The sequence below is a fragment of the Toxorhynchites rutilus genome, chromosome 2, assembly GCF_029784135.1.
Source record: "Toxorhynchites rutilus septentrionalis strain SRP chromosome 2, ASM2978413v1, whole genome shotgun sequence".
Lineage (NCBI taxonomy): Eukaryota > Metazoa > Arthropoda > Insecta > Diptera > Culicidae > Toxorhynchites > Toxorhynchites rutilus.
In genome coordinates this window covers 1,641,759-1,651,404 of record NC_073745.1, presented here as the reverse complement: position 1 = coordinate 1,651,404, position 9,646 = coordinate 1,641,759, and the positions used below count along the sequence as shown (strand labels likewise).

The 9,646-nt window shown below is 41.2% G+C and overlaps 2 protein-coding genes across 2 annotated transcripts; both read left to right on the top strand.

Moving 5' to 3' along the window:
• The first annotated feature begins 588 nt into the window (after positions 1 to 588).
• LOC129771893 (uncharacterized) lies at positions 589 to 3,794 on the top strand. Its single transcript, XM_055776014.1, has 2 exons — positions 589 to 3,712; positions 3,775 to 3,794. The coding sequence occupies exons 1-2, from the start codon at positions 589 to 591 to the stop codon at positions 3,792 to 3,794; spliced, it is 3,144 nt and encodes a 1,047-aa protein (XP_055631989.1).
• A 3,230-nt stretch (positions 3,795 to 7,024) lies between these two features.
• Positions 7,025 to 7,672, top strand: LOC129771892 (uncharacterized). The gene has a single exon (XM_055776013.1). It carries the CDS (start codon positions 7,025 to 7,027, stop codon positions 7,670 to 7,672), a length of 648 nt encoding a protein of 215 aa, XP_055631988.1.
• Positions 7,673 to 9,646: the final 1,974 nt, after the last annotated feature.

Sequence of the window (9,646 nt, the reverse complement as noted above, 5' to 3'; positions counted from 1 at the left end):
AATCTCACTCCCGACATTCGTTCAAAAATGGAAGTTAACGCAGTATTCTAGTCTAGAAATTTGAAAAAAATCAAAATTTTTTTCTTTCATATGTTTATACATTCAATAATATACTTGTTGGCGCAAAAAGCAAGGACATCCCTATAACACGCGCTCCAAACAACATAATTGATTGTCACCAAACAATTTGCATATTGAATTCTTCAGTTGACAAAGGATTATTTTTTGTCTCTTCATCACATATCAACTGATGAAGCAATTGTTCAAATGTGGTATAAAAACCAACCAAACATGAAATAAAGACAGTATACCAATTGAATTCCTTGAAATAAAGCGCGTTTTTTATCCTTTTCGTCTTCGAATAGTCACCTTTCCGATTTCGGTTATTTTTTTGAGATCTCACGTATCATAAAATGGTCCTTCGAACCGGATCGTGAAAGTTTCACTCGAATCCGCGTTTTTTAATTGTAATCGCAATTGCCCGTGAATTGGCCCCGTCGCCGCCCTACAGGCCCTATTGCGTCTGCCGATCAGTACTTACCGTGATTACAAGTGAGATTCATCGAACGAAGCACGAAATCCGCGGTGATGGATAAGTTAATACGCGAACGAAAATCGTTGGAACCGCGTTTGAAAAGAATTTCGGATATAGTGGGAAAAATAAAGCCAGATGAAGTTGAAGAAATTGATCTTCAAACAGAGTTGGATGTTTTGAGTGAAGTGTGGATGGCGTTTTGTACTGTTCACAAGAAAATTCTGGATATGTGCGAGAACGAATCAGCTTACGATGACGCTGTACAACGTCAAGGAAAGTTTGAAGAATTATACATAGCATTGAAAAATCGTTTATTAAAAATATTGAAAGTGGTGAAACAACGTGAAAATCCATCGTCTTTCGAAAGACCTGCCACCCAAGATGTAATCAAACAACTAGCAGACCAGCAGGCCCAGTTTCTGCGTATGATGTCCGATAATATGGCTGCCTCGTCCTCTTCCACCGCGGTCATACGGTCTGATCCATCTCCTGCGCTAGACCTGAAGCTGCCTCAGATGAACATGCCTGTCTTCAGTGGCGATTATCTTGAGTGGCAGTCATTCTACGATTTATACGACAGCTTGGTGCACCAAAACCAAACGCTGAAGGACAGTCAAAAGCTCTATTTTCTGAAAACAAATCTCGCTGGTGAGGCAGCTTCTTTGGTGTCGCATCTAAAAATCGAAGATGCTAACTATCAACCGGCGTTGGAGAAGCTTAAATCAAGATATGATAAGCCACGTGAAATAGCCAACAAGCACATCCAACGATTTCTAGCACAATCGACACTTACATCATCGTCCGCCACTGGTTTACGAGCTCTACATGATGTCTCTGATGAAGTAATTCGAGCACTTAAAGCTATGGCTAGAGAGGATCGTGACACGTGGCTTCTTTTCATACTGAGTGAAAAGGTGGATGCTGAAACAAAGCAGCTATGGTGTCAAAAGACAGCAGAGATGGAGGAAGCAAATATAACTCTGCAATGCTTTCTCAAGTTTATTGAATCTCGTAGTTTCGCACTGCAATCAGCCCAGCATTCAACGAAACCAAAACACGTCGTACCCTTCAAACAACCTTCAAGGCCTCTTACTAGAGGAGCATCTGCATTCGTCGCCACAAATCCTCCGCTTTGTAATGCTTGTATGAAACAATACCATCATCTTTATCAGTGTGGTAAATTTCTACACATGAGCTATGATGATAGATTAACTTACGTCAACAGTATGCAATTGTGCAATAATTGCCTGAAAACACACTCGGGTGAATCATGCAAATCCAGCACATGTAGAAAATGTAATTTACCTCACCATACTTTGTTACATCCATACAATTCACCAACCCAACCGATCGTTATGTCTCCTGATCACCTTGTCCAGATAAATTCTGGGCCAACCGCTCAATCGTTGATATCGTCGTTCGACTCACCAACTTGTTTGGATGCACCCAACGTTCTCCTCGCTACCGTTTCTATCAACGTTTCGGACAATCATGGACATCAGCATGCCTGTAGAGCCATTTTGGATAGTGCATCACAAGTAAGCTTCATCAATGAGAGCTTCTGCAAAACACTTTCTCTTCAAACCCAACCCATTAGTATGGACCTTGAGGGAATATCTGCTACACCAGCTCATGCCAATAAGTGTACAGATATTGTTGTTTCCTCCCGCTGTACTGACTACCGCACAACCGTTCCTTGCATTGTTCTGGAGAGAATCACCCGAACGCTACCGAGCAAACCAATATACATCCAAGATTGGCCCATCTCAGGATCGATATATCTAGCTGACCCTCTCTTCAATTGCCCTGGCAAAATAGATGTCTTGCTCGGCATTGATCTCTTCTTACAGTTACTCGAGCCCGGAAAAATTTCTCTCAGTTCGGACGATAGCTTACCAACGCTTCAAAACACGAAGTTTGGATGGGTGGTCGCTGGCCGTTATCGGGATGCGAGTTTGAACGTAATTGAGAATGTATATCCCTCAACCTGCCTGCTAACTTCGGCTCATGACGACCTCTCTTTGCAACTGCGCAAGTTCTGGGAAATAGAAGAGTACGCAACAACAGATAAGCATCTCACTGAAGAAGAGCAACGATGTGAGCAGCATTTTGCTGAGCACACTACCAGAGACAAATCGGGAAAATTCGTCGTAAAGCTACCTTTTTTGTCAAACCCGAATCAACTTGGCGATTCTAGGCATATTGCTGAAAGAAGGTTCTATCACATCGAAAGAAAGCTCGACCGAAACCTTCAACTCAGAAATGAGTACCATACGTTCATCCGTGAATACATTGAACTCAATCACATGTCTTTAGTGGGAAACACTAGCACAGAAATTCGTTCGATTTATCTACCACACCACTGCGTTGTAAAATCGACAAGTACCACAACAAAATGCAGAGTCGTTTTCGATGCTTCGGTAAAAACCTCAACTGGACTCTCATTAAATGACGTACTCATGTGCGGTCCTGTAGTTCAGGATTCTTTGATCAACATTTTGATTCGATTCCGCTTCTCACCGATCGTTCTTGCAAGCGACGCGAAACAAATGTATCGCATGATATGGTTGAACGAGCTTGATCGAGATCTTCTTAAAATTCTATGGAGATGGTCTAAAGACGAAACTGTGGAGGAATATCGTCTCAATACCGTTACTTTTGGAACAAAATGTGCATCCTATTTAGCCACAAAGTGTGTTCAACAGCTGTTGGAATCCTATAGGGAAGTGTATCCAGCGACAGTAACAAAGGCAGAGAACGGCATATACGTCGATGACATTTTAACAGGTGCATCTTCCGAAGAAGAAGCCAAGACACTAAGAGAGGAACTTACTAAAATATTTGCCGCTGGTGGATTCCACCTTAGAAAATGGGTGTCAAATTGTACCTCAGTCCTGGATGGTGTTCCAGATGCCGATCTTGAAGTGAAAATTCTAATCGAAGATGATTCTAACAGCACAGTCAAAGCCCTCGGAATGCAATGGCAGCCGTGCAGTGACGAGTTCCATTTCACCTACAAATCAAAAGAGATCCTTCAGCCCACGAAAAGAACTATCCTCTCGCAAATTGCTAGCCTGTTCGATCCGCTTGGCCTCCTCGCCCCGATAATTGTGAAGGCAAAATTGTTGATGCAACAAAAGTGGGAACTGAAGGTGGACTGGGATGCAACTCCCCCCGGTGAGTTGACCAATGATTGGTTAGTTTTGGTGCAAAACTTTTCGCTTCTCAATTCGTTCCAGATTCCACGGCGCGTAATTAAATTTCACAGTTGGTCTCGTCTCTACCTGCACTAGGGATTGTTAACCGGTTTTACCGTTACCGGTTTTACCGGTAATACCGGTTCATTTTTCATTACCGAATTACCGGTAATTTTACAATCAATAACAGGTAATATCGGTAAATTTCATTTTTACACCATAAATAATATTTGTATTTATGCCGCTTAAAAATATCACTCTATGTTACCGCGACCCGGGGTAATGAAACACGTTCTTTCAGTTGCTTAGCAGCAGCTATAAAGCTGTAAATTTATTATATAACAATGTTAATTCTACAGGTAAGTGATAACAGCGTGAACTTACATATTTAGTGTTTTCCATACAGGCAAACGACAAACGTTCGGAATAAATTTCTACTATTTTGGTTATTGATGCCAATCCGCTTACTGCACGGAAGGCGGCAAACAATAGTTCTCAGCGTATCCCCATGGACCACAATGAAGGTATAGTTTTTTCCAAAGCAAACGTCACTTTGTCTCATCGTGTCATTATACTGTCTTCGATACTACGGGGGGATTGGTCAGTGGGTTCACCCAGCATTGCGGTGCACAATGGGCTCCGCAACATTCTAGAATCAAAATAAGATGGAAAAAGGACAACTGGCAGTGTTGCGTTGATTCTGCGACCTCCGAACTTCAATTCTAAAAACGCTGCTCGATCTGGAAACTAAACACTAGATAAGCTTCAGCGATGAAGAACTGATAGTGATAGAGGAATTGATTGATGCCCTCGAACTAGGATTGGGCGATCTTTATAAAAAGATCGATCTTATCGAATCGATTTTCCAAACGACGTAGAGATCGATCCACTGATTAAATCGGTTCCAAATAATCGATCTTTGCTGAATCAATCTTTGTCGAATTGATAAACGCTTTTTTTTCGATTTTTCTGCTTATTCTATATGAATTCTGTCGTTTCATTAAACAGGAAATACAAATTTCACATTTCTTTCGAATATCAAATATTTTGTTTTGTTTCTCAGCATGTGGCTCATAGGGCATTCATAATGTGCCGTCTGGTAATCGTTTTATTTGATAAATTAATTGAAAAAGTATTATTAGAAATTCAACAACCACCCAGAACTCAGCTGACAATGATCCCATAAAAGCCAATCGTGCTATACATATGTCATTTAGTCGAAGTCGAAACAACCTTTCGCCTGTCAAAAATTGTCAACAATGTCAATGTCAAAGCAATTCAGACCTTTTGCCAACCGGTTACATTTCAACAATGTCAATGTCAAAACAATTCAGTGACCTTATGCGTAACCGGTTACAGTTCATCCCCTCAGTAGCTGCCGCTAGTTCTGTCTCTGTCAGCATTTGTACAGAAGTAAATCGTAGAAGAAGCAATCCGAATGTTTACATTATGTTTAAAAGAAATGTGGCCTTAGGTGAGATAAAAAATCAATGTATACTGAAAAACAAATCTACAAAAAGATCGAAAAGATCGAAAGCAAAAAAAAATCGATTTTCTTGATTTTCTCGAGTACAGAAGATCGATCCCAAAAATCGGAAATCGGAAAGGAAAAGATCGATCTTCTAAGAATCGCTCCGAAATCGTCCAATTCTACCTCGAACCAGTTCTGATCTCTGTTGAACTGCTATCGCGGAAGACTTGCACCCTCTATGAAGCTGACGTAGGATTGCAGTTTATGCAACCGAAGCAGCTCCTTGAAGCCCTGATTGGATGGATTGCAGGAAGACGATTCATATATGAAGATGTGTTCCCGTATATGAATACTTATTGTGCTCGTGGTCGAGACCCAAATCATGATGACTTTGGCGTCTTCTATCAAACGTCACGGACTGCATTGACCAAGCAGGCATTTGAAATCGTTCGTGACTTGATGAAATTTGATGATGATGGTATCGTTTCAGTGACTGGACAATAGGAGGAAGAAATCAACTGGATAATACAGAATCTGCAGAACAGTTGAGCATCAATGAAAAACATGAACAAAGATTTCAGTAATCAAAGGTATCAACGTTCAGCCCAAGCTCAACGTCCATAAACGGATTGATGAAAACACTCAGACAAGAGCTTTCGTACAGAGGGCATCTGAGGCAAATTCATGACAATGGTATTCGATGCTTTTCGTTCTCCGAACGTGCGTCTTCATCTTCTGGAAATTTTGTTAATGAGACCCGATCAAGATAAGACAACGACAAAATTAACATTCACTGTGTCCTTAAGTATTATTTACACCAACAAACTAAGTAGGAAAAACTTTTGTTTTTGTTAACTAATCATCATCAATAAAAGTCATTTCTTCAAGAGAATGTTTTTTTTAAATATTTTTTTACCGATAATTTACCGGTTTTACCGGTAATGGAATTTTCATTACCGAATAACCGGTTATTAAAATTTGGGCACGGTGATGCAATCCCTAACCTGCACGGCTATTGCGACGCATCCGATGTGGCTTTGGGAGCTTGCATTTACATTCGTGCTGTTGATGATGATGGCAATACCTCTTCATATCTCCTCTGTGCCAAATCAAAACTGACGCCTATTGGCAACGGTCGTACGACAACGCCTCGGCTGGAATTGTGTGCAGCTGTTATTCTCGCACGCTTGATTTCTAATGAGACAGCCGCTCTCTCTACTACCACGTTCCACGAAGTACGAGCTTTCTCCGATTCCAAGGTGGTTTTGGCCTGGCTGTGTGGTGGTGCTGCTAGGTGGAAGACCTTTATAGCAAACCGCGTTGCGGAGATTTCCACTTATCTACCTTCGGTTAATTGGCATCACGTAAGAACGGTTGAGAATCCCGCAGATCTCATCGCTCTATTTTAACTTCGCTTATTCTCATTAACGAACATCAAATGCATCTCCACTGCGGACCACAGTCGTTATTGGCCGCTGTTAGGAGAAGATTTTGGATCTTGCACGGTAGCAGTGCTGCTCGTGAAGTGTGTCGCGACTGTATTGTGTGTAATCGAGTCAGCCCAGTACGGATCACTCAGCAAATGGGACAGTTGCCGGAGGATCGTTTCCTCCTTTCTCCATCACTGGCGTCGACTATGCCGGCCCTGTGAATATAATCGGACGACGAACTCGCGGTGCAGTGCCATCTAAAGGTTATATCGCCCTGTTTATTTGTTTCGGAACGCGCGCCGTGCATCTCGAGGCAGTATCCGACTTGAGTGCATCAGCTTTTCTCGCAGCATTCACCAGATTTTGCTGTAGATACGGTGTACCAAGTAAAATGTATTCCGACAATGCAACGAATCTTCGAGCCACAGCCAAAACACTTCGTGAACATTACCAGAAAATCGACGCTACCGAGCACAACGACGAGGTCAACGACTTCCTTGCAGACCGGCGTGTACAATGGCTTTTCATTCCAGCTCGCTCACCTCATCACGGTGGGTTGTGGGAAGCTGGCATCAAAGTAGCAAAGACCTTTCTTTCCAAAATTAGAAATAACTATAACTACACATTTGAGGAACTAAGCACTCTACTTGCACAAATCGCTGCGTGTATGAACTCGCGTCCGATTTCTCCGATTTCAGACGACCCTAGTGATCCACAACCGCTAACTCCTGCTCATTTCTTGATCGGGCGTGCATTGGACGCTTCACCGGAGATTAACCGTCTAGAGCAGCAAATCGGTTCACTATCCAGGTGGAACTACATCCAACGTGTTTCTCAGGATTTCCGATCTCGGTGGCAAACCGAGTACGTGCTATCTCTTCAACGATTGACCAAATGGCAAAATGTATCACCAAACATAGCAGAAGGTGATTTTGTGTTACTTGTTAACGACAACGAAAAGAGTCACAGCAGTGGCCTCTGGGGCGCGTACTGGAGATCTTCCCCGGGACCGATGGACTTGTCAGAGTGGCTTCGGTGAAAACCTCTAAAGGACTATTCCGTCGTGACGTTAGGAAACTACGTCGATTCCCTTTGGATAATGATGAACACCTTCCTGGATACAAAGGGTCAGAAATTCCTACCCGCAATTTGGTGGGCGGATTATGTTGGCGCAAAAAGCAAGGACATCCCTATACAACGCGCTCCAAACAACATAATTGATTGTCACCAAACAATTTGCATATTGAATTCTTCAGTTGACAAAGGATTATTTTTTGTCTCTTCATCACATATCAACTGATGAAGCAATTGTTCAAATGTGGTATAAAAACCAACCAAAAATGAAATAAAGACAGTATACCAATTGAATTCCTTGAAATAAAGCGCGTTTTTTATCCTTTTCGTCTTCGAATAGTCACCTTTCCGATTTCGGTTATTTTTTTGAGATCTCACGTATCAATACTCTAGAAAGGACTTATCGAAAATCTTATTATTAACTGATTTAGAGTTATTTTAGTGATGCGGTATCTAACCTGGTACGGCCATAACAATGAACTTCAAACGCGTTTTTCTCGAAACTAGTTTTTTCAAACTGGCGTACACGATATCTCAAGTTCTACTGAACCGATTCATGTCGAATTTATATGGATACAATCTGTAGGCTTCTTTCTATCGCATGAGCCTCTAAAAATCATATTTTTTAAATTTTACTATTTTAAAAAAATTAGGAAACATAAGGAAAAACGTTCTAAAGTGAAAACGGCCGCCATTCTGTCAAAAAATACGTTTTTAAGTTGTCCGAGGTTCATGCGATAGCGGCATCTTTACTGATTTGAATTTGTTCGATTTTTTGGTTCGGATTATTTTTACGGAGCTCGAAAAAACGTCCGAAATTTGTGTCTCTACACTAGAATACCCCCTTAAAGTGACGACCCAGCCAAAAGTATTGAAAGTCACTATAATACAAAAAATACAGTTTTCTGCTTACTTTGTTCAAGTTTTGCAGTGTTGCCAGCTCGATTTCATTCCATGTCAGAAGAATTGTAGTTCTCAGCTTTTGGATTGTTGAAATTTGATGATAAGCGTAAATAATGATTTTCAACTCATTTGGCTGGTTCGTCACTTTTTACTTCCATTTTTGGAAGAATGTCGGGAGTGAGAATTGAACTCGTAACCTTTAGCGTGAGAGGCATGGATGTTACCACTACGCCAGATCGCCTCCAATAAACAGATTTAATGTTCTAATTGATGTGACTTTTCACGAAATAAGTTAAAATAAGTAGCTGAGAAATAAAAAGGAGAAACAGATATAATGATTGTAGCATGCATAAAAAACAGTTAATCAATTGTTAGAACATGGGTTGCATTTGAACCTAATAATTCACTGTTTGTTAGAAATTAACCCGGATTTTGGAATTTATGCGTTTTTTTACGCGGCTCCAGTGTATATGTTTAGTCAAATTTCAATATCCATGGTCGCTGAGTCGTAGGAAACAGGTTTGAGCAGAGTTACTTGACATCAATAAGTGGTCAAAATAAATTGCATCGTTTTTCAAAAAAAAGTTTGTTCCTGTAAACTCATAGAAAACCCTTGCTTGCGGCGAATTAGGATACGTGCACACAACATGCTAACTAGCCTGGGCAAAAAAACGCCAGTCAAATTTATGCATCCGCAGGAAGCCTAATCAAAATGTTTCTCGTTCAACACAGGGCCATATCCTAGGAAAACATGGATCTTTTGTCGTTTTGTAGCTAAAAGACCGTTTTTATATTCAGCCAAGCTTCCCTTCCTCTACCGCGAAAAAACTTGTCATGAATCTCTAGAGAATTCACAACACACGGAAGGAAAAATATCTCACCAAACCTAAAAATGAATGAGCCTCTATACACAAAGCAGCAAGGAAATTCACATAACGCTAGAGGCGATGGTGAGATTTTAACTACATCTGCAAACAGCCTCCCCGCCCCTAGAGGCACTCGAGCTGGTGCTCGGTTGCGACGAAAAAAGTTGTCA